General features: G+C 42.3%; 2 protein-coding genes across 7 annotated transcripts in view; both read left to right on the forward strand.

Moving 5' to 3' along the window:
* LOC143291715 (uncharacterized) overlaps nt 1–5,018 on the forward strand; it is a 29,424-nt gene extending 24,406 nt beyond the window's left edge. For 2 of the 3 annotated variants that reach the window (XM_076601749.1, XM_076601750.1), the window contains exon 9: nt 121–5,018. In XM_076601749.1, coding sequence (XP_076457864.1) covers nt 121–528 — 408 coding nt within the window. In that variant the 3' untranslated portion in view covers nt 529–5,018. The remainder of the gene's footprint in view (nt 1–120) is intronic. The other variant, XR_013056575.1, reaches the window with a different exon arrangement.
* Nucleotides 5,019–14,050: 9,032 nt separating this feature from the next.
* Nucleotides 14,051–26,210, forward strand: part of LOC143291712 (uncharacterized) — a 36,661-nt gene continuing 24,501 nt past the window's right edge. For 3 of the 4 annotated variants that reach the window (XR_013056570.1, XM_076601738.1, XM_076601740.1), the window contains exon 1: nt 14,051–14,510. The gene's annotated coding sequence lies outside the window, so the exon portion shown is untranslated. The remainder of the gene's footprint in view (nt 14,511–26,210) is intronic. The other variant, XM_076601739.1, reaches the window with a different exon arrangement.

The raw sequence follows: 26,210 nt of genomic DNA on the forward strand, positions 1-26,210 counted from the left end.
TGGTGATAATGATAATGATGATGATAATGTTGATAATGGTGGTGGTGATGATGAAGATAATAACGATGAAGGTGGTGTTGGTGATGATGATGCCCCCTCATAAAGACAGCCTGTGTGCAGGATGAACCACGAGGATCACAGTTGAGAGAAGAAAGAAAAGACGAAGGGGAGAAGAGGGATGAAACAGGGAAACAGCTGAAACGCTCTTCGAAAGAGATCACCAAAGCAGCCAAAGAAGCGAAAAAGAAAGCTGAAAAGGCAAGAAAGCAAGCTGGAGAAGCGAGGAAGAAAGCTGAAGAAGCGAGAAAGAAAGCTGACGAAGCGAGAAAGAAAGCTGACGAAGCGAGAAAGAAAGCTGAAGACGCAAAAAGTCAGGGTAAGGATGAGAACAAAGTATCAAAATTGGAAAAAGAAGCTGCAGATGCGGAATCGAAAGCTGATGAATTGGGAAAAAAAGCTGCAGAAGCTGAAGAAGCGAAAACACTTGAAGAGACGGGAAAATATGCTTTAGAGACCACTGTTGTTTAGAATGTTAACCCTCACAGCTGACAGACCTATATGTCACTCTTGTAATGGTAACAAAGAATGTGTTTGTGTGTGTGTGTCTGTGTGTGTGTGTGTGTGTGTGTAATTTTATTTTATAAATTTTATGTTTTGTTTCATTCTTTAGTTCGAAATGAATGTTGTAGACTTTGATACCCAATGATATGATAGCGTTTTCAGTTGTGAAAATGAATTATGTGGTCTAGAAGTGTTGATGTCACAGGAAATTGGCTTAGCTGTTGTTTGGCATCTGTAGGGAATTAGTGTCTGCAGTGCTCAGAGGAACATCATTGATGTATATATCTAATTACTGATTTTACTTTGCTTTTTTCTGATTTTACTTTGCTTTTTTCTAATTTTGCTCTGTGTAAATGCCCAGTGAATGGTATTCATACATACGTTGGAAACCATGTACTATTCTCACCTGGCCATTACGTAAAAGGAAGCTGATAGGTTTTTGTTCATTTGCTTATTTGTATTTCTGTGGGTAAGATGATGGCAAACTATACTGGAGGAACAAAATATGATACTGTTGATGATGTCCTACAACTATGCTTAGCAATGTGATGTTCTTTAGAATTAATGGGACTGTCTTTTGTTCTTTTTTTTCTAAGTGTAAGGGGTAATGTCTTCACTAGACGAATTAATGTCCGTGTGTGTGTGTGTGTGTGTGTGTGTGTGTGTGTGTGCTTAGAAACAATTATTCCTGAGGTCTCGCCACTCGCAATGTTGTCCCCTTTCTTTCCCGAGCTTTACAGCGTGTGGTTCCTTGGGGAATCAAACCATGATGGGCAGACTGTGTGTCTGGATGAAGGCTTCCTCGGACACTGTTGTTCACTGTTGAATACAGCTCAGTGTATTGTTCCAACCATCTCTTTATTGCCTAATGAATTTAACTATGGCTTTGTTCAGGATTTATGGGGTGCTGACTTCCTTGCTGTGACCTTGTTCTGTTCATTTGATTATTCCTGTAATATCTCTGATGGTTGCTTGATATCCGACCAGAGGCATTGGTTGTTGGCACAGTTCCAAGTGATTGTCTGGGACTTGGGGGGAATGCTCATGTCCCATTTGTGACAGATAACACAGTTGTTTTTGTATCAGTCACTGACTCCATTCATCATCTCATCTCATCTATCCCTTGACCCGTGGGTGGGTCGTTGGGGCACCATGGATGACTGCCTGGTCAGCTCGCGCCACCTGCCTCGGTCCTCAGCGGCCCTTTGAGTTGTGGCAAATGGCAGGCCCGTCCACTCTTTGATGTTGTCCTCCCACCGCTTTCTCTGTCTGCCTCTCTTCCTCCTTCCTTGTACGGTACCCTGCAGGATGGTCTTGGCTAGGCCGTCTGATCGTGTGACGTGTCCATACCAGCGGAGCTTGCGTTCCTTCACTGTGGTTAGCAGGTCTTTGAATGGGCCAATGGCGTTTTGGACTCTTCTTTTCACTTCCTCCATTAATGTCGGCAAAAGTGTTTTCATGTTCGTCTGCATCCGAGAATGTATGAATAGTAATGTTGCATATACTGGGTCACTCCGTCTGGTTTTCTCGTGTTCTGAGTAATCAGAATTGGACACGATCTACTCAAGATGAAGTGAATTCTTCAGTCCTGGGTCTGTATTCTCTCCTTCAAGGTACTGGCCAGTCTGGTTTGTGCGGTGGCTCTGTTGAGCTTCGGTATGTGGAGTTCAGCATTTATCCCATTCGTTTTGTACGATGTGGAATCGATCCATTGGAGTTCATTAGAGAAGCCAGTGCTCATTATTCTGACTTTCCAGATCGCAGTACAAATTTCTGGTGACCTAATTGTTCTCTTTGCCTTACCTGGTCCGTGTGTTTCTGCCTTTCTGTCAAGTAGGTGTACACTGAGGTCCACACAGCTAGGGATGCACTTTAGCACTTCACAGGTTGGTGGCTGTCCAGCTTCTGACTGGCGACAGCTGACTGTTGGGTCTTGGTTTTTCCTTCCACCTTTGTTATCTACATTGAGGACGAATCGTAAGCCTTTACTGTTGCCTACTGACTTCTGTTGATGCTTTTACGGTGACGACATGGCGTTCAGTTTACCTCTCCATCAGAACACCCCTCTAGTTTTCTTCTCCTGGGGATGATCCACAAGGCAGTGGGGCTCTCTGTCCATGGCAGAGACATCGTTGCTGGATGCTCGGAAGTCCAGAGACTCAAAGACAGACTTTGGAGCTGTCAAGCACACCTGGCTGTCGAGGGTTTGCCGTCTGTGTTAACCTTTATTTTTGTTCTGGCTGCCAATCATGATCCACGTGCCCAGACTGCCCCCGTGATCTGTAAAGTGCTTATTTTGATCTTATGCGGGCATAATATACACATGGCAGAGGGGGTGTGCATCTGTCGACTGGGTGAGATTTGGATTTTGAGGTTTGAGCTCTTGATCCCTTGACTGAAAGCGAAAGCCGCACACCATTTCTGCCAGTGTGACTGACTTAACTTTCCCTCATGTCTCCTATGTTCTGTCATCAAAGTTTTCGTTTGTATCCCTTTCTGGTCACGTGTCAGTACCACACACCCTCTCCCCTCCTCCCCACACGGACACTGTCCACAACATTAGAGATTTCAGATTGGTTTCAGAATGTGTCAGTTTTCGGTGCCATGAGATGCCCCAGAGTTGTTCCATCCTTAATCAAGTGCTTCAGATCCTGCTTTGTTGTTTAATCCATTCAGGTTGTTTCGTGGAATAAGTGGTATTATGTGAATACATTAAAAGGAATGTACGATATTGAGTATATGAATACTGATTTTTAATATGTGGGTGTATTTTTATGCTGGCGATATGGTTTTATTTGTGAAAAGACAATTTATTATTTGTATGTAAATAGTGCTTGAATTGTAACAATAATGGACATAGATGGATAAGCGGATATAATCTCACTACCCAGATGGACGTTGAAGGCAAAGGGACCCAGAGCTTTTAACTATTTAACCTACAGAGCACATGGTTGTTTATTTCTACTTTTGATAAACAGGAGTTTGTGAACAGTCCATTGCTTTTGGAATATTTTATTTTGGAATACGTTATTTGGAAGCTTTAAAATGCATATTGTGATGATATGTATTTTTTCAGGTGGATTTGTCACCATTCAGTCTATTGTTGAATGGGGGAAAATGTTTTAAGCTTGCATCGTTTTAAACATTTATATCCGATTTAGGACAATTTCATGTGGAGACCAACACCTATCAAGATATGACTGCCGTTTCTCACAGCATATAAAAGCTTTCTTCTAAAATACATAATTGATCATGTTAGCTGCTTTGAATAACTTGGGGGAAATTTTTGTTCTAAAATGTACAGTGTATATGTTGGAACGAATATGAACAAGTGATTTTGTATAGTCTGCTCAAGCTTTGGTAAATGAAGTACAGCATCAGGAATCTGTATACGTTTATCGTTTTGCTTTCTCTTTCCTGTTCATTGCTGATGATGCTGTTTTTGATTTATTTCTGTTTACGGTTATACAACAGGCAGTGACAATACGCGTACATGTTACCGTCAATTCTTTGTTCTTCCTGGTGTGCACATGTGTGTTATTTTGACCTTTTTCATACAAAATTTGGCTTATTTTTTCTGCTCGTTGTTGATGATGTTATTGTTAATTTATCTTTCGCGCCCTCAGTGGCTCATGTGTATAAGCTAAAATTATGTAGTAATCTTAATTTGGTTGTCTCTTTGCCTGTGTGTATGTATGTATGTATGTATGAATGTAAAACTATGTATGTGTGCATGAGTGTCCATGATACAATTTGACATCTTCATTTTTGTCTTGAAATAGTTTGTCGGTTCGGATTAGACCGTATTTACGGCTCACTAGCAGATTATATCGCTAAGCCTCCAGATCTACAAGATTTTCATAGGTAGTTCCAAGTTCATTACCAGATTGACGTGATTTTAAGACCATATTTTTTTGTGCATTTTTATTGCAGCAAGCACATTTTCAGTTCGTGAGAAAGAAACCGAAAAAGGGAGATTACCAAAAATCTGCATATGTTTGGAGAGTTTAGTACGATTTGTTGAACCCAGAAGGTCATGATGAAGGCAGGGAAAGATTGAAACTTTGGTCGAGGTTCATGTTAGGATCGCAAAACAAAACTTTCGATGGAAATCATCTGCTCTCAAAAAATAACTTTTGGTTCGACATGTATTCGTTTGAGACGGCGAGCAAATATGTGTTTTGGAATTATAGTAAGTACTGGTAACACCCGAACCCACCACTCCCTTTCCCACCTTGCTCAATTACCCTCAATTATCTCCCAACCCACCCCCATGTACCCATGTTTCGCTTTCGCTTTTTTTTTCCTTTTTGTTAAAAATCAGCAAAATTCACACGTGAACCACGAAGGCCTTGCTTCATGCTTGACGAGGCTTCTACAGCTTAGCAGATGTACGTGTATGTTTTACTTTGACTTTTGATTAAGAAAAAACGGAATTAAATTGTATTGATTCTCGATTCCAGTGTGTGTGTGTGTGTGTGTGCGCGCACTTACTGAGTGCGTGCGCGCATGTGTGTGTGTATGTGTGTTTGCGTGCGTGCTTGTGTATACATGCGTGTGTGCGAGTGTGTTGCGTTACGTTTTATTAGATTTTATTATCACTCTGTTTGTGTATGTGTGTACAGATCACGTGTGTGTACGGGAGTGTATCCGCGCGCGCGTGCGTGAGTGCGAGCGCGTGCGCGGGTTTTATATCAGGGTGTATATATCATTGTACATGCCCCTTTTCTTCAAACACACACTCACGCGCGCGCGCGCGCACACACACACACACACACACACACACACACACCAGACTGGTCCCTATATTGATGTAGATATGGATCTTTACGACCAATTCCCGCTTTATGTCCGAGGACCGGGCAGAGTGGTAAAGAAGATTTAAAGTAATGTGTTAACCAATTGTTGACACAGGCATGCAACACGGTAAGCAGGAAAGCTGGGCGTCCCGCGAAGTTCCTTACCATGGTCATTCACCTCTACGGAGTCATCTCAGCCATGCCAGATGTGGTGGTGACTCACACAGCCCTTCCACAGAACGTTCATACAACGTTTTCCTTTTTTTTTGTATGGTGCTAGAGCACGACACTCACGATTAGGATGAAGTAGAAAGAGATAAAATCCGCGTCCGCACGAAATCGTCTTTAGCCTGCATTGACTGCAAACCCATGTTAAGACCTTGTTGAGACTGACCCATACGTTTACTTACAATGCTGCCCCAGTATTACACACTGAAAGGTCTTTGTAGCGTATCACTCCATGCATTGCAGACGCTGCTGACCTCTTTCGTCTTGGAATCACTCTGAAGAAACCTGAAGTCCGCACTCTCCCTCCCCCACCAGCCTCAAGGAGCAGAACCCACCAAGTAACGCCACAAAGAAGTCAAAACTGAACACTGTCCAGCAGCTCTGCTATCTCCAGAGCTTTATCTCCACTGACTCATGAATTGACAAGGAAGTGGACAGCAGACAGACTGAAGCGAACAGTGGCTTTAGAAGGCTCCACAGCAGTGTGTGAAACAACAACCACCTCACAACTGAGATCAACTGGTGGATGAACTTGCACCCCCTACTACCCGCATGCTCCCTGACAGACCTTCCGCCCCATGGTACACACAAAACATTCGACTTGCAAAATGCAAACGTCGCCAACTGGAAAGACGATGGCGATCAACAAAACTGCAAGTCCACAATCAAATATTCCGAAAACAAATGAATAAAATCAAACATATGATCTCATCAGCAAAGACAAACTTCTTTTCTTCTCAAATTCTCGATGCCACATCCACCAAATCTCTTTATCATGTCAAATCTTCTTGGAACTGCAAAAAGGACTCGTCTTCCTTCTGCCTACACTTTATCTGAACTCCCCAATGTCTTCTCCTCTTTCTTTTTCGACAAAGTCCAAAATATTCGTACCATCTTAGACCAAATGTCTTTCCAACCTGCTCATCCTGATCCTCAATTCAGCGGCACTCCCCTCCATTCCTTTAATCCATTGACTGAAACAAGTTCATGAAATCCTGAAAGAAATGACAATAAAATCCTGTGAGTTCGATCCTATCCCAGCCTTGGTCTTTTCCCAGTGTGTCTCACAGCTTCTCCCCACAATCACCAATATTTTCAACTCATTCCTTCTCACTGGAACGTTTCCATCCACTTTCAAAATTGCAATCGTCCGGCCTCTTCTGAAGAAACCCAACCTGGACGCAAACATTTTGAAAAACTATCGACCAGTTTCTAATCTTCCATTCATATCCAAACCCCTTAAAAAAGCTGTCCTCAAGCAGCTCAACAACCACTTTTGTTTCAACAATCTCCACATTCTGAACAATCTACTGATAGCGTCTGACTCCCTTCTCACTCTTTTCGACTTGTCAGCCGCCTTTGACAAGACCATTCAATCCTTGTTTCCCGTCTTCATTTTACATCTGGTATCAACAGCACTGTTCTAAACTGGTTCAAATCTTATCTCACTGATCGATTCCAGTCTGTCATTGTTGATAATTTCCAATCTGAAACCGTTAAAATCGAACATGGAGTCCCACAGGGATCTGTTTTAGGCCCAGTGCTCTTCACACAGTACACTGATCATAATATCAGTCGTCATTCTTATGCTGATGACACTCAACTCCAGAAGAGTGATACCCATGAAAAATTGTTGTTGTTCTTGCAAGAAACATCCAACTGCTTCCTGGACATTCAAAACTGAATGACTCGAAATAAGTTACAATTGAACGCAGACAAAACTGTAGCAATGATCATAGGAACTAAACAAAAACTGTCTTCCATCACAATTGACACAACCAAACTTGGCAGTACATCTATCCCTCTTTCCAGGTCAGTCAGGAACCTCGGTGTTGTCCTTGAAAATACACTGTCCATGCAAACATTTATCAGTCAGACATGTCAGTCCTGCTTCTGACAACTGCAGCGCATCAGTGCCGTCCGGAAATATCTGTCCACTGACGCAACATCTAGACTTGTCATTTCTCTCATTCTCTCTCGCCTTGACTAACTCTCTATTGTCTGGTTTGCCTGCTTCATCCATTCAGTCCCTTCAGCGCATACAAAACTCTGCTGCCTGACTCGTCCTCAGAAAGAAAAGATCTGAGCACATCACTCCTCTTTTGCAACATCTCCACTGGCTCCCTGTCTCACACCGAATAAAGTACAAGATCAGCACTCTATGTTATAGATGTATTCACAAAACTGCCCCTTCCTATCTCTGCGGCTGCCTTCACCTCTACACTCCATCTCGCTCACTACGATCGGCTTCGGATCCACTCTGTTTACGCATACACAGATTCAAACACTCAACTGTTGGCTGCCGTTCTTTCTCTGTCTCTGGACCTTGCAATTGGAATGAACTTCCTCTTTCGCTTCGTCAAGTCTCCACACTCAGCTCTTTGAAGTCTGGCCTTAAAACCCACCTCTTCCCAAATTAGCCTCCCTTGCCTGCCTCTTCCTTGTCTTTAGTTTCTACAGTTTTAGAGTTATGCATGCGTGTGAATGACTGGTGCGAAAGCGCTTTGATTTGTCTCTGCACAAGATTCAGCGCTATATAAATACCATTATTATTATTATCAACGTCTTCAGAACCGTGGAGCTGACCACCCTCCCTTACGGCTCTGAGTGGTGGGTCATCTTCCGCAGTTACATCCGCCTCCAGGAGAGAATCCACCAACGCTGCCTCTGAAGACCTTGAGGATACATTGGTATGACTACATCACCAATGTTGAGGTCCAACAACAACAACAAACAAAACAAAACAAAACAAAAAACAAAGAAAAACATAGATAAGTTTTGTACACTTAATTGTATGACTTGTACATTTTCCTTCCATAGTATTGTAACAAGCCCAAAATCAGTGAGTGAAAAGTCGTATTTATTCCATAAACGCTATTGATTTATTTGGCATTGTGTGATTTATATACAAAATAAAACGGTGATCGACCCAAGAAAGTCCGGGTACAAAAAAAAAAAAAAAAAATGTTGAGGTCAGAAGAAAATCTAGTCACCAATATCGAGGTCATTCTGCGTTCGGAGGGGGGTGAGGGTGGGGGTCTCGAGGACGAACGCAGACATACACACACAGACACACAGACACAGACACACACACACACACACACACACACACACACACACACACACACACACACACACATGTGCAGACATGTAGAAAGAAAGACAGGGAGATAGACAAATTGGCAGTTTGACAGACAGCTGTTTTTGAGAGACAGAGACACACAGAGAGAGACAGAGAGAGAGAGAGAGAGAGAGAGAGAGAGAGAGAGAGAGAGAGAGAGAGAGAATATGTCCCCTTAGCCCCGAACATAGATATGGACGAACATACAACTTTGTAGACAATGGGAGAGCAGAACGAATGTAAACATCAATTAAATGTTTCAAAATGGATTTATCATTTAGAAAATTTAATTGGAAAAGACGTGGAAACAAATGACGAGCAAAAAACAAAAGTTCAAGATGAACTTGAAAACACTGAAATGTTAGATGATGGTAATACATTAAGTTTCAATAAAGAAATTACTGAAGAAAAAAATACGAAAGGCATGCCCAAGTCATAAAAACAAAAGAATCGCCAGGAAGGAACGCAATAACAAATGAGATGATCAAAAGCGGTCTTCCGGTTCTGTTACCTGTCATGCAAAAGCTATATGATATAATATATACAACTGGTATGTATTCAGCCAATTGGAAAACTGGTATCAGTATCCCTTTATATAAAAGCGGCAACCCAATGAACCCAAATAACTATCGGAGGATTACACTGACTAATACATTTGGTAGAGTATTCTGCACCATCCTGAATACAAAAATGAATGAATATGTGGAGGCTAACGACGTTTTGATCAAAGAACAAGCCAGATTTCGAAAACAAAACTATAGAACCACGATCAAATCTTTGTTTTAAAAGAGTTAGTAGATGAGATAATGAAAAAAACAACAAACCCAGTCGTGTTTTGTAGATTTCCAAAAAAGTGTTCGACAGTGTTTGGCATGATGCAATAATGCTGAAGCTACACCGAATAGGAATAAAAGGTAAACATTTTAATATCATAAAAAAATATGTATACGAACGCTAAAATCTACGCAAAATCACAAGATCATTTCAGCAGAGAATTTATTATTCGAAAGGGCGTACATCAGAGAAATACACTCAGCCCAACTCTATTCAATATTTTCATAAATTATATCACCACAGATATGAACTCCCCAACGATTGACAGCACTTCATCTACTAGACTCCCACGTCTTTTATATGCAGATGATTTTGTTATTATATCATTATCTAAAGACGGCTTGCAACAAAAACTTAACATTTTACACTTTTACTGCAGTCAATGGGGCTTACGTTTGAGCAGAGAAAGGACAAAAGTAATCGTTTTTGGTTTTTTCAAAAACTGTCCCTGAAATACCCCTACATTTCAAATGTGGAGAGGACATAATTGAAACAGCAGAAGAATATAGATATTTAGAGTTTATATTTCATAGAAATGGCAACTTAAGTCGAGCACAAGGTCATCTAAAAATCAAGCAAATAAGGCTCTACATGTGCCACTCAGAACATTTCGTAACACAAATATGAATATAGACATACGGAGCAGAAGTTTAGTTTCCATATGATGTTGCAGGAGATGTATCGTTTAATTTATTCGAATCACGCAGTAATTGTCTTTTCAACAAATTTCCACATGAAAGACTTCCTGTCAAGTTTTGTAAACAATTACTTGGTGTACATAAAAGAGCAATGGTTCTCTCCGTTTGAGGAAAATTGGGAAGATTCCCTGTTAGCCTAAAAATAATATGTCAAGTTAATGGCTACTGGATACACATATTAGAGCTTCCTCAAAATTCACTTGCATACACAACATATAAATGCATGTATCGTCAAACAAACAAACCAAAAAAATGTTCAGTGTCTACTTTTCATGGGAAATTAATTAACTGGCACTGGATTAGATCATGTTTGGAAAAATCAGTTCACTTTTAGTGTTAAAATATTAAAGTATGCTATGTCGAGGCAGCTTGAAAATGGGTGTGTGGGATTTTGGAAACCGAAACATAGCAGTTCATCTAAACTGGAGATTTACAAGAACGCTGTGACAAATTGTAAAACTGAACCGTATTTAAAGAACACAGCAAATACACAACACAGGAAAGCACTGACCATGTTACGAATCAGCGCCCATGACTTACAAATCGAATAGGAAAGATATAAAAATACACCGAAAGAACAAAGACTGTGTGATACTTATAACAGTTTAGAAGATGAGATTCACCTTTTAGACAGTTGTGAAAAGTACAATACTTACAGACACAGATTCCAGATCGATATATGTCGTCTAAATGCAGAGCCTAGTGAATTGATCCTTCTGACAGAGTTGCAGTCAAGGTTGCCGAAATTTGTTCACGATTGTTTCTCTTCTTTATATGCTCATGTTTATGTTCCTGTTTCATTGTGTGTTTTATCACTATAAAAAGTATATTCAATTTTATTCTATTCTATTCAGTTATAGATGGTGGTAGTGGTGGTCATGACTACGAAAGTGGGGGCAGCACTACACCACCACCACCACCTCCCTCCCTCCCACGCCCCACATTCAGCTTCTGCCTCCACCAAATCACCAACACCATTTCTACCCCCCACTTCCTCACACATACCTCTATCACCTTCACGTCCACCATTGTGCATTCATTGAGAACCCCATGGTATACCACAGGCAGCTTACACACACACACACACACACACACACACACACACACACACACACACACACACACAAAACACAAACAAACAAAACACAAACAACAGAAAACATTTTGTGAAAATATATCTGCTTTCATAATGTAGCCATGTACCCGAGTTGTTCCATTATAAGGGGAACGGTACAAAAGAACTATTTAATGAATGAATTAAAGGATAGACAAGAATGACAAGAATCCCCACACACAGGCCAGGAACATATAGAGGCCAGTCACAAACAGGTTTTTCTATTGTTTTATTTACACAATAGTTATTTAGAAGTTGAGAGAAGAAGAAGAAGAAGAATGAGGAGAAGAGATAAAACAGTGCAGTGATACGTAGCGAGATGTCAACCTCTGGGACAACGCACACACACACACACTGCTTGCAAAACTGCAAGAGAGAAAGAGAGCGGCTCTGGTCAGATGACTGACCAGGTAGAAAATGACCACTGATCACCCACTCCTTCTCTTTATGCAAGGTAAGCGGACTGCAAAGACAATCGGGTGTGCCGCGAAGCAGACCGGCTCAAATGCTCCTAAATTTGCTCAGCAGTGTGTTAGTTACAAGGTGTTCAGTGATAGATTTCTAAATGATTCCTGAACCGATTTACGTCGGATAGGTCGCAAAAGAAAGAACTCAACGCCTTCTTTCTAATGAGTATAAAATGAAGTGTTGATTATTTAAGATAAATTTATAATCTTAATTTAAGTCACCTGAACAGGGTCAGTTTTAGCGAGCTCATCGCAGAAAATTACAAACTGCGTTAAATCAGTTTAACGTAGGCAAACACAAATGGTATAGATTTAAAGATGGAATTACGACGATTCTGCCAGTATATAATACTTGTAGTTTACTGATCCGACAAAAGAGATATTATTAAATACGCTACGTCAGAAACAGAGATTACAGTTCGCCCAATTGCGTACCGCGACACTTAGCTGGAGTGGTTTGTGGCGAGACAAAATGACGTAAGTTTCAGTTTCAGTAGCTCAAGGAGGCGTCACTGCGTTCGGACAAATCCATATTCGCTACACCACATCTGCCAAGCAGATGCCTGACCAGCAGCGTAACCCAACGCGCTTAGTCAGGCCTTGAGGAAAAAAAAAGGTGAATAAATGATAGATAAGCTTACACAAATAAATAAATAAATAATAAATAATAACTATAATGTAAAAAAAAAAAAAGAAAAAAAAAAAGAAGTAAAACATGAAGACACACATTCACATATACACCCACACATGCATAACAGATATGCACCGAACATGCAGTTTCACAGATATGAAAGCACAGTCAAATACATATAAACGTACATGAGGTCCAACACACACACACACACACCACACACATTACCCTGCACCTCCTCTACCCCCTCCTCCACACACTCATTTCTAGTCTACGTATCACAGCTTCCACGGCACACACACACACACACACACACACACACACACACACACACACACACACACACACACACAGATGAACACTTACTTGTACAAGCGCACACACATATGCCCATATCTCCGGGAGACACACATATGTACAAAGATATATATATATATATATATATATATACATATATATACGTTCCAATATCCTGTTGCTCCCACAGTGTAGGCATGCATACACTCACATACCTCATCCTCTACCCCACCTCCCCCCGCACCCCCACCTCCCCCTCACACACACACACACACGCACACACACACACACGCACGTGCACAGAACTCCACTGACACTTGTGTACACTTACACTCTCGCGCATGCACAAACGCACTCAAAAATACAGACCCACACATGCACACAAACACACACATACACACACGCACAGAGGCTGCCACTGATTGGCCGCAAGAGGGATGGGAAAAGATCTCTGATGCCAAGAAAGTGGCGTCTAGTGTGTTGCTCAGTCTATTGTATTTGGAAAAGCCCACAGAGACTCACAAGCCCACAAATGACGTAAGCTTAGTGTCAGTTGAAAACTTTAGACTGACGAATGATTAAACTGAAACCAAGTATGCTTCTAACTGATTCAAGTGTGTGTGTAAGCACAACAAATATAATATTACAGTAAACGATACAGAGACTTGATTTAATAGATGTTTAGAGAATAGGTTAAGAATGGGCTTTGCGTTTAAACCGGGAATGGCGTCACACATTCTGCGCAAGTGGTTGTAGGCCAGCAAGTTAGTTGCGAAAATGGCGTCTGCTATAGATCAGATTTCAGCTTGTGCTGTGAGTTGAGTAGCCAGTCGTATTGAGCACATGGCTACAATAAAGTGGACAGTAACTTATTTATAAACCCTGTCGCATCGCCTGACTGTGACAGCTTTGTAGCATTACGTAACGTGTGTGTCGCGGCATTTGGCTGTGTTTGTCAAATTGTCAGCACGACTTCCACGAAGTCACTTTCTCGCTGTCTGTTGGCCTAAAAGGAAGGCTCATATACCAGTGTAGCAACCTAAGCGAAACCCCCTTTGATCCTTTTTACCCGGTGTGTAAAGTCTGGCTGGCCCAAAATTACCCTGGTGTCCATGTGGACCTGAAGTGACAAGCAGGGATAAACCTTGAAAAGTGGGAGAGTGGGCTGGCCAGAATGACCCTGGGGTAAGTCTCACCAGGGGGGGAGCAGTTTGAGTTTGTCACACCGGGTGTCAGGTCTCTGTCCTTGGCCCAGTGAACACGTCATGTGTGTTGATCTGTTTTGAAAGCACCACGACTGAAAAGACTTGTTGTGGTAGAGGGAAGCGTGCAGCCGATTTGGAGAGGGGGTGGGGGTGGGGGGCTGAGTTTGGCGGATAGTGGGACATGATGTAGGGGCGGTGGCACTGAACTATAGACAGATTTATACTTACACACACACACACGCACACACGTTTAACTGGGCTGTTTGTTGGTTCACGCGCCATGTTTTTTTCTGCTTTGCACCACACAGAGAGGTGAGTTACTCAATTACACCAACAGGAAAGCTCGTGTTCTTGATTCTCAGTGCTTTTCAGTGTTTGTATTGATCCGGATCAATAAGGAGGCTTAACGTAGAGGACATTATAACACGGCAACTTGTGGCGATTCCTGGCTGTTGACAAAGAGAAACGATATCGATCTAGTCATGCACATACTTGTTCACTCCCTTCTTGATCCAGTCGCCATAACTTCATTTCTCTTGTGAAGACAGAAGACAGGTGAGTGACTGCTAGCAAGAAGAGTTGTTTTGATGTTTAACTTGGACGAAAGGGGGGGGGGGGGGGGAAATACTTGGTGTCTTCAGTGAAAAATACTTTATTTAGACTTGCATTTGGGTATGTCTAGTTGCAACAGGGCGTTGGTTGTGAGCAAACATTTTTGTCATAATGAATGAAATGCAAAGAATGAAAGATATATTTATGCAAGAGTGGGACGAATCAGTAATGTCTAAAGATATATATATCATATATATCATAACTACAGACTGTTCAAAACTGGTTTTAAATGTGAGCAATATTTTGACGTTGTGGATAAACAGTGTTTTAGGGACTGCTTGACAAAATTACGGCTTGGTTTGCTCCCAATAAATGGATCATTTTTTCAGGAGAACATTCAAATGTAATTCAAAATACTCATGTATACGTTGTAACGTGGTCGAAGATGAAAATCATTTTATAAACAGTTGTGACCGCTACAATAACTCAAAGCAAAAACATCTGAACTCTGAAGGTCGATCATATGTTCACTTGCTGAAGAATGGTTCTATTTATAGTATTCGGAAACTATGTTTATATATTTAATGGCCTGAAGATACGACAGGAATTCGTCGTCAGCAATGAAAACATTTAGAATTACAATGCACAAGAGGCACTTTTGTTCTTCAGGTTGAAGTTAATATGAATTTTACATTGAACTTTCGTTACGTGATCACCATATTGTGTACTTTAGTCCCGGCTTGTGGCGTTTATTGTGCGTGTGTTCACGTGCACCTCTTTTCTCATTCCCTTCTCCCCCTTTCCTCTCCCCCCCCCCCTCTCTCTCTCTCTTCCTCTCTCCTTCACCACCCTCTCTCCTTCACCACCCTTTCCCCTTCGTGTGTATACTCAGCTTAACGCCGAGCTTACGCACGTCCTTTCCTTGGAATATATGTGGCATGTTCCAATTCTTAAATATGTTGACATCAGAGCAGAATTCAAGAATGTATGAAGTTGGGGGAGAAAGACTCCCCTTTGCTTTTGATGCCGAGCTCTCTCAAGAGACCGGGGAGAGCTTTTATTTTTCTCAGCACGTTGGGTTACGCTGCTGGACAGGCATCTGCTTGGCAGATTTGGTGTAGCGTATATGGATTTGTCCGAACGCAGTGACGCCTCCTTGAGCTACTGAAACTACTGAAACTCTCAAGAGACTGGTCACCGTTCCAGCGTGTGAGCTGTTGGGTGCCGTCTGTGAAGTCGTGGGGCGTTTCATTCTTACCCCTTTCTTCGGTGTGTCGGTGTTGGTCTGTGTGGGTCTGTGCTTTCACCCTGGGCCAGTGGTCTGCCTCTGTATCTATTTAATATATTTAAGTGCTCTGGTTTGTTACGTGTACTTTCCTATGACCACAGTAAAAAACAACAAATCAAAACAAAACAAAAACAACAACAACAACAACAAAACCCCCAAACAAACAAACAAACAAACAAACAAACAAAACTGAGCTGAACTTTTCTGTGTATGTGTGTTGTTGGGACGTTAGTTAGTCTCGGGAGGGTGAGGGTACATGGTCAACCCCTTATGGGTTGTGACAACTTTTGACCTCTTTCTAGGGGCTGGAGACCGGAGATTAAAGTTTTTGTTCTTGTTCGTGTTATCTCTGTGTGTCTCTCTGTGTCTCTGTCTCTGTCTGTCTGTCTGTCTGTCTGTCTCTTTCTCTCTCTCTCTCTCTCTCTCCATGCCCCATGCCTGTCTCTCTGTGTGTACCCTTGTCTGTCTGCCTGTCTGTCTGTCTGTGTTATGTCTTTCTGTCAGTCTGTCAATCAGTATCTGTCTGTCTCTTCCTTCCTCAGATTGTTTAAATCTTTGTACAGGTGTCACATACAAATTCTGGACCAAGTATGTTGTACAAAAGAGTGGTACTGGAGACGGTAATCATATTGAGTGAAATGTGTGCTCAGTTATTTTTGTTTCATTTATTATGGTGGTGGTGGTGGTGTGTGTCCATCGAGATCGATGATGACCATCGTTGTCATCCAGCTGGTGGATGGGGGGAGGGTGGTGGTTTGGGGGCCGGGGGGGGGGATGCTCATGAGTCTATCTGTGAATGCGCAGATGGCTGAATAGTCCCATCTGCGCACGAAATGTTCGCTGACAGTTGGGGCAGACAAAGACAGGCATATCATTTTCAGGGAGCTAGTTTGCCCGTGACTTTCTGGTCTGCCTCTTCTGAACAGCTGCAGCAGTCCTGTTAGCCTCGCACAACTTGGCGCCTTTGTGCACAGCAGCGCGCCATTTGTCACGGTCCATTGCAGATTCCTCCAAGGAGTCAGGGTTGATGTCAAACGCTTTATAGTAGGGGGCATTAAATATAAATCCTGCACTTTGTGATAAAAACATAATAATTGACATACATGTACAATAAGTCCTAATGAACCCATTAAGCGAGGGATCCACTTTTCCAGTGGCTTGTGGCAAGCGTAAAAATTAATTAAAATTAATTACGAAGACCATTTATACCACTCACACGCGAATGGGACACCATAGTATTTAGCAAGGCAGGATGTGGCGTGACCCCGGCCTGACCCGCAGCTGTCAGCACCTTCCCTATTTCAGAGACTGGCGCTTAGCGCGCACTGCGCTGGTTTGGTTGTTCTCATCGCCCATGGCAGACCAGAAACTGAAGTACGGCAATCCTTAGCGACAAAAGTTAGATTTTTAAAACGAAAGTGTTATGCCTTTTTCTTTCTTTCTTTTTAAATTAAGAAAAAAATCATTAAAAAAAAATCTGTGTGGTAATTAACAATAGGGTATTGCTATTGCGTTTAATTTTTAGATGAAAGTATTATATAACTGTAACTGTACAGTTTACAAAATGAGTGAATAAATAAATAATAAATAGATAAATGAATAAATAACGAAAGAAAGAATGACACAGAGAGAAAGAGAGAGAGAGAGAGAGAGAGAGAGAGAGAGAGAGAGAGAGAGAGAGAGAGAGAGAGAGAGAGAGAGAGAGAGAGAGAAGAAAATTGAAAAGAGATTGTTTTGTTTGTACAAGACAAAATAAGCTAAATAATTTACGGACTTAATGGTAGCTATTGACAGCCCTGCAGATTGCATATTCTGTAAGGAAGTATGGTTAAATTAATTTTTTCCTATGATTAGAGCATATAGCCCTGAAGAGGCCTTCACAGTCGACAGGGTTCTGAACAATGTGAAATTGAAACTTAAAGAAATGAGCTCGCCACAGCTGTCTTGCTTTGTTCTCAGAGAGAGTTATGTCATGTCAATGCAGACAAGTATGTGGTTGCTGTGATCCGCCACAGTCCAAGTCGATGACTGAAGACGTGGTGGAAATCAAATGGAATCTTTGTGCGTGATGTCAAACAGCATCACAAGAAACTTTGATCTGCCCAACCAAGCGAGAATGTGCTGGTTACGCCTATGTTACTGAAACCTTTGCTGATTTTAAAAGATTAGGACATTGCCCAATTCTGTTGATCTGTCTTTGTTTGATGAAGGAGATGGATATAAAGCAACGTTTCTACATTTTTCTAAGTAGCAGAAGAGATGTAGAACAGAGGAAAGCAGGGACAACCTCTAAAAGGAGACTGGGAGCATATATATATATATATATATATCTAAGAATTTCAAATCCAATGCTAGTCCTGTGAAAACAAGAAACCTGTTTGGTATTCATGCGAATAAATTAATGCATTTTTTTTAAACAGTGATGAGGGTATACTGCAAGGAGCTGGACTTAGGACTTGATTACAAGATGAGAAACTGTGCAGAAGAGCTTCAGGATAGAAGTCTTTTAGTTAAATTTGCTTCAGGGGACATGGTAACAATAGATGTGTACCATACACATGCTCATTTAACTCTATAGACGTGCTGACAATCTGTCAAATGCAAACTCACGAGAGAAAAATAAAGACATGAACGATGATATGTCTCAGTTGTGTAGAATATACACGTATGGACTGGCACAATCAGGAATCGAGCAAACTGAAGTGCATTCATCACGTATCAAACATAAACTTCGCACAGCTCTTCCAGACCCCATTGCCACTTTACAAAGCAGAGAAGTGTCATAATGTTTGACAAAAACCTCGGTGACACCATCAAGAAACACGCAGTTATGATTCAGAAGCCTCACATCTTGCAAAAACCGCTGAGCTGATTAAAAGTGATCTGTTGTAGCCAGATAGTTCATTCAATGGCAAATTCATCCACATAATGTCAAGAAAATTGTATACATTTCACCTTAAAGGCGCCCATCAGCATGATAACCAGTGGGCCAGATTCCATTGAAGAATTAACCACTCCACACCAGATTCAAACTGTTGTCAGTATATCACAGATAATTGCATATAAATGCAAAAAATAATTAAAAGCAACATCACATATGCAGTGCAACAGGACACAGACATCATTCCTAATCTACTGGCCTTAAAGTTCATTGTCAGACAAGAAAGAAAGGGCTGGTTGAAATCCTTCAAAGCCTTGGCTTTGGAATCTCATACAAGCGTGTGTTGTCTATTTCAACAGATATTGCAAACAGTATATAGCAAAAATTTGAAACAGACGGTGTAGTTCTTCCGCCAAGAATGATGACAAACATTTACATAGTTGGAGCGGTCGACAAAATTGACCACATCTCAAGATTGACAACAGCAGCAGACACCTTCCATGGGATATTTGATGCAGAATAAGCATGAAGACGCAGATGCAGTTATGCACTTCACACCCCTAGTTCAGCAATCGGTGTCAGCCAGAATGGAAATAATGCCCCCCACCCCCCTCTCTGTCACCTGCACAAAAGTGCATCCAGTTGCTCTGACCTCCAAAGATGTCTAAATACCACCATGTATCGTCAGTGCAAAACCAGCCGTCAGACTTGAAAGCAAGACGCGCAACACTGAAAGTGAATGGTTGGTGTACTGCAAAGGTGTCAGCGTAGTGAGCAAGGACGGAGGGACGGATGAAGACATCAAGAACCGCATCAACAAAGCGAGGCATGCCTTCAACACCCTGCGGCCAATTTGGAACTCTGTATCTCTTTCCACTCACACCAAACTGAGGATCTTCAACATCAACGTTAAGGAGTCCTCTCGTGTAGCTCTAAAACATGGCGAACAACCAAGACGAACACAAGCAAACGACTGGCCTTCATCAATAGATGCCTGCACCGTATTTCAAATGATCAGATGACCAGAGAATGTATCAAATGCCTGCCTCTGGAGAAGAACCAACCAGGTGCCCATTAGTGAGGAGATCAGGAAGAGGAAATGGGGCTGGATAGCAATACCCTTCGAAAGCCTCCAGACGACACCACAAGACAGGAGGCGAGCTGGCTGACCAAAGCAGACCTGGAAAAGAAGCTTGGAGGATGAGATGAAGGCACAGCCGGATGGACATAGGCCCGGCTGAAGAGAGCAGCCAAAAACCGAGTCCACTGGAGTACTGTTGCATCCCTATGGTCCAGAAGGAGTCAAGAGGCAAAAATCAAATAAGTAAGTCACTGCAAAGGTGTCATTGAAGATGAACGTGAGATCGCCACTGGTACACTTTCCTGGTCAGACTTCCATGCTGCACGTCATGAGTATCTGGACAGATATACTAGCAACATTGGCCATGCTATCAGAAAATGTGCACTGAATCGCAATGACAAAACATGTAATGGACGTCGTGCAGCCTGCGGTGGAGCATCCAGGGCAGCATGGAGTCATTGGACCAACCTGTGTATGCCCTGGGCAAGAAAAAAAGTGAAATGTGAAATTACAGTCACCAGTGTGCGCAACGGTATATTAAAATTTCTCCTTATCCTCCCACATCGGACTGCTGTAAAGGACTGCAGGACAGAAGGCAGTCAGGCATCAGCGACAAGACCCACCACCCTTCCTTGGAAGCACTCTTTACCCTTATGAAAATGAGAAGGATTTTACTATTCTACAATCATTGTTCTCCACATTGAATCTAGTAAGTACGATATTGTCTGTCAGTGCTGAAAGAAAGGCAAAACAAGCGAATTGAGCGTATATGTTTGCAGTTTTTGGTGAATGCTTGATATGAATTAAAAACGTATCCAAGCAAAAATGTTTTAGACAAGCGTGTGGTGCCTCTGGAAATTGGCAGAGCTGGTCGACCTTGATTATACTCGTACTTACATTCACAGATTTACGATTGATTTTCTTTAATTACAAGTATATAAATAATAATAATAATAATAATAATAATGGTACTTATATAGCGCTGAATCTTGTGCAGAGACAAATCTAAGCGCTTTCGCACCAGTCATTCTCACGCACGCATAACTCTAAAACTGGAGAAACTAAAGACAAGGAAGAGGCAGGGAAGGGAGGCTATTTTGGGAAGAGGTGGGTTTTAAGGCCAGACTTGAAAGAGCTGAGTGTGGAGACTTGACGAAGCGAAAGAGGAAGTTCATTCCAATTGCAAGGTCCAGAGACAGAGAAAGAACGGCGGCCAACAGTCGAGAGTTTGAATCTGGGTATGCGTAAGTGGAGTGGATCCGAAGCTGATCGTAGTGAGCGAGATGGAGTGTAGAGGTGAAGGCAGCCACAGAGATAGGAAGGGGCTGATTTGTGAATACATTTGTAGCATAGAGTGCTGATCTTGTACTTTATTCGGTGTGAGACAGGGAGCCAGTGGAGATGTTGCAAAAGAGGAGTGATGTGCTCAGATCTTTTCTTTCTGAGGACGAGTCGGGCAGCAGAATTTTGTATGCGCTGAAGGGACTGAATGGATGAAGCAGGCAAACCAGACAATAGAGAGTTACAGTAGTCAAGGCGAGAGAGAATGAGAGAAACGACAAGTCTAGATGTTGCGTCAATGGACAGATATTTCCGGATGGAACTGATGCGCCGCATTTGACAGCAGCAGGATTGACATGTCTGATTGATAAATGTTTGCATGGACAGTGTGTTGTCAAGGACAACGCCGAGGTTCCTGACTGAACTGGACAGAGGGATGGATGTACTGCCAAGTTTGATTGTATTAGTTGTAATGGAAGAGAGTTTTTGTTTAGTTCCTATGATCATTGCTTCAGTTTTGTCCGCGTTCAATTGTAACTTATTTAGAGTCATCCAATTTTGAATGTCCAGGAAGCAGTTGGATGTTTCTTGCAAGAGCGACAACAGTTTTTCAGGTGTATCACTTTCTGGAGTTGAGTGTCATCAGCATAAGAATGATGACTGACATTATGGCGGTTGATAATTTCAGCGAGAGGAGCAGTGTACAGTGTGAAGAGCACTGGGCCTAAAACAGATCCCTGTGGGACTCCATGTTCAATTTTAACGGGTTCAGACTGGAAATTATCAACAATGACAGACTGGAATCGATCAGTGAGATAAGATTTGAACAAGTTTAGAACAGTGCCGTTGATACCAAATGTAAAATGAAGACGGGAAAGAAGGATTGAATGGTCTATCGTGTCAAAGGCGGCTGACAAGTCGAGAAGAGTGAGAAGGGAGATCTGTCCTGAGTCGGACGCTAGCAGTAGGTTATTCAGGATGTGGAGGAGAGTGGTTTCGGTGCTGTGGTCAGCACGATAGGCAGACTGAAATGGGTGGATGAGATTGTTGAAACAAAGGTGATTGTTGAGCTGCTATATCAGTATCATCAATGTCATATCTTAAGAGACTGAAGTACTTTGCAAAATATCAACTCATGGCAGAGGAAATTCAAAAAGAGGCTGAGTTGCTATCATAAACGGCACCCAAAGATCTAGACACATCTTTTTCCCCCTCCCCCTTCTTTTTTTTACATTAAAAAAAAAAAATTTGTTTGTTGTTGTTTTTTTTATGTTTTTTAAAAAATATTTTGTTTAGGGGACAAGTAGCCCAGAGAAAGATGAAAAATATGTACATGTTCTTTAAAATGTATGAGCAACATAACAGTGCACATTGAGATTAAACAACGACCAGTTAGCATCACTGACACTGTGACCTATTTTCTATTTTTATTTTATCTTTATTATTTTTGTCACGAAACACTCCTGAAGACATTTACATAACATAGCAAGTACATAATAGCATAATTAACATTCGGAGGCCACATTCTGTACATTTCCACGTGTGAAATTGGGTAAGAAAACGAAATAACCGAGAAAATAAGTGTCATTTGTTTTGAACTCAGTGACCTACTTTAGACGCTGACCACACCCACTTCCGGTGCAGTGATAAGGTGGATCCCTTGCTTAAATGAACCACAAATGAATAAGGAATAAGAAAAACCAAACAGAATGTTTTTATCATGAAGTGCAGCTTTCACCTGTTTTTCGGACTTAATGCCCCCTACTATTAAGAGAGACTTTCAGAATATCTCTGAAGCGCGTCTTCTGGCCCCCGTGTGATCTCTTCCCTTTTTGCAGCTCGCCATAGAAGAGCCTTTTGGGCAGCCGATGGTCTGGCATGCGCGCCACGTGTCCAGCCCAGCGAAGCTGGGACTGCATGAGGATAGTGAAGATGCTGGGAAGGGTGGCTTTTGCAAGCACCTCCGTGTCTGGGGTCCTGTCTTGCCACTTGATGTTCAGTAGTTGTTTTTGTTGTTTGAAATCAGAAGCAAGATAAGTAAAACAAAAGAAAGCAGAAAGGAAACGGGTACAAGAAAGCGACAGAGAGAGAGAGAGAGAGAGAGAGAGAGACAGACAGACAGACAGACAGACAGACAAAGACAGAGAGGCAGAGAGAAACAGACAGACAGGCCTTTTGATTGTGTGTCAAAACCTGTGTCTCTGCAAATGGTTTTCCTGTCCATTCTATAGTGTCTGCAGTCCATCATTTCGTTTGTCTTCTTATCCGTCTCCATGTTCTTGCAAGGCCACTGGTTCTTGTTACCTGGCGATAGCAGCGTAGCATTCTTTTCACAACTGACATCAGCAGATCTTCAGGTGGTCCATTGGGCTTCTTGGTAGTTTGGTGCACTTGTTCACTGATGATGTGGTCAGTGTGTCTGTATCTTGCGACAACACCTCATTTCCCTGGCTTTCGCAACGAGGGTCCATGTCTGGCATGCATACAGGAAGATGGCACATACCAACATGTCATTCACTGAGGCGTCTGGTATTGTTTCATGGATATGTTGCTGTCCTTCCATACAGGTTTTAGTCTGGACGGTGCTGATGTTACTTTTGCTACCCTTGAGAGTATTCCTCGTTTGGATCCTTCATTGCTGACGGTGGATCTCAGGTAGGTGAACTGTTGAACAGTTCCTGGCTTCTGTTGCTGGACAGTTATATCAGCAGTGATGGTGGTGGCCATCAGTGTGGTCTTCTCGACACTGATTTCCACGCCATAACCTGTCGATGTTTCATCCATTCTTTTAACAAGCTGGCTGAGTTCTTGCTCACTACCTGCCAAGCCGTCGATGTCATCTGGGTTGTGATGGTTCTTCCTTCCACGCTGACTGTGCAAGCATGATATTCTAGTGCGTCAGTCATGATGCGTTCCAGGAATATGTTGAACAATGTTGGTACAGTCCTGACGGACTCCAACAGAATTATGGAACCACTCGCCAATTATAGGTCCTTGGGTGAATACCACGCTGGTTACTTTGGAGTATAGTTGCTCGATTATGATGATAAGCTTTTGCTGATTATTTTCTTTTTTCTGTTTCCTGTTTATGTCAGTTACGGCCATTAGTGCCTCCTGCCAGACTGAAGAATCCCATCTGGTGTTGGAGTTGTTTTTCGCAAAGGGTGCACAGGTGAACGATCTGTTCAATGCTACTTCTGTCTTTGCAGAATCCGTTCTTCAGCAATGATGATATCTGCATTAGGCTGTAGTCTGTACAGAATCTAGGAGGAAAGAAAAAAAGAGAATGACAACAGAAAAAATGCAATAGCATATATGAGTCACAGCATATTAGTATTAGGTAGGCTATAATATTCGAGTACACGTGGGTCACAATGACCGTAAAAGTACCATACACTTGAGTCAAAATGTGTGTGTGTGTGTGTGTGTGTGTGTGTGTGTGTGTGTGTGTGTGTGTGTGTTTATTGCTTTACAAAAAATTGTGTCAGGTATAATGTTTTTAGTTGAGTACTTGTCTAAGTTTGTTTTGCTGCACCTGATGTAATTTCTCTTAATTGGATAATACAGTTATTCATATCTTATCTTATCCTATCTCACACATGCGAACACATACGCTCTGTGTGTGTGTGTGTGTGTGTGTGTGTGTGTGTGTGTGTGTGTGTGTGTGTGTGTGTGTGTGTGCGAGACAGACAGACAGACACACACACACACACAGAGTCTCTCTCTCTTTCTTTTCACACACACACGCGCGCGCGCACGGATACACAGACACACACGTACACACACACTTGTGCGAACACACACATAGATATAGATTCAAAAACACATTCTTACATGCACACACAAAACTACAGAAATGCACACACATGCACACAAACACACATGCTCACACACCTCCATCTTCACCTTCACTCCCAACACCACGGACACACATACATACACACACACGCGCGCGCGCGCACGCACACGCACACACAAATGCATGCACGCACACCCCACTCCTTTATCTTTACCTTCACCAAAACCACAGACACACACACATACGCGCGTATACAGGATAACAAACGCTTGCATAAATATAAACCTGCCGGAACATATACCTGGAGAAACACACACTTGAGGTACATATACCTCAGGGAAATAAATACGGGGGGGCAAAGACTTTAAGGGACAAAAACAAAGAAGAACAAACACCTTCAAGAATATAGACCTGGGTGTTGGGGGGCTGGGGGGGGAATGACTTAGACGTGAAGAAACATACACCTGGGCGAACGTAGACCTTGGGAAACAAATGTGGGGGAACGAAGACTTTGGGGGAACTGAAACATGGGAGAAGAGAGACCTGGAGGATTACAGAGCTGTGGTTACAGAGACCAGGGGAGCAAAAATACCGGGGGAATGACTGGACTGGGGAACAAAGACATAGGGAAACACAGAGTTGGGGGGAAGACTACAGACATGGGGAACATAGGCCTGGAGAACAAAGACCTGGGACACATTGACTTGGGGAACAAAAACCTGTGGCACAAAGATTTGGGGAATGCAGACCTGGGGAATATAGTTACTTTGTGTTCAGAGGCTCAAGGAGGCATCACTGCATTCGGACAAACCCATATATGCTCCACCACATCTGTCAAGCAGATGCCCGACAGAAATCACAACCCAACGCTATTAGCCAGACCTTGAGGTGAAGGAATACAGACCTGGATTAACGTAGACCTTGTGGAATGAAGACCCGAAAAACATAGACTTTGCGAATTATAGACACGGGGGTCGAGGACCTGGGTAAATATAGACACGGGGGAGCGGAACATAGACCTGGTAATATAGACCTGGGGGACAAAGACGTGGGGGAACACAGACCTACAGGTAATATAGACCTGGGAGACAGACTTGGGGGAACACAGACCTACAGGTAATATAGACCTGGGAGACAAAGACTTGGGGGAACACACACCTATAGGTAATATAGACCTGGGAGACAGACTTGGGGGAACACAGACCTATAGGTAATATAGACCTGGGAGACAGACTTGGGGGAACACAGACCTATAGGTAATATAGACCTGTGAGAAAAGACTTGGGGGAACACAGACCTACAGGTAATATAGACCTGGTAGACAAAGACTTGGGGGAACACAGACCTACAGGTAATATAGACCTGGGGGACAA

Source organism: Babylonia areolata, chromosome 17, assembly GCF_041734735.1.
Source record: "Babylonia areolata isolate BAREFJ2019XMU chromosome 17, ASM4173473v1, whole genome shotgun sequence".
Lineage (NCBI taxonomy): Eukaryota > Metazoa > Mollusca > Gastropoda > Neogastropoda > Buccinidae > Babylonia > Babylonia areolata.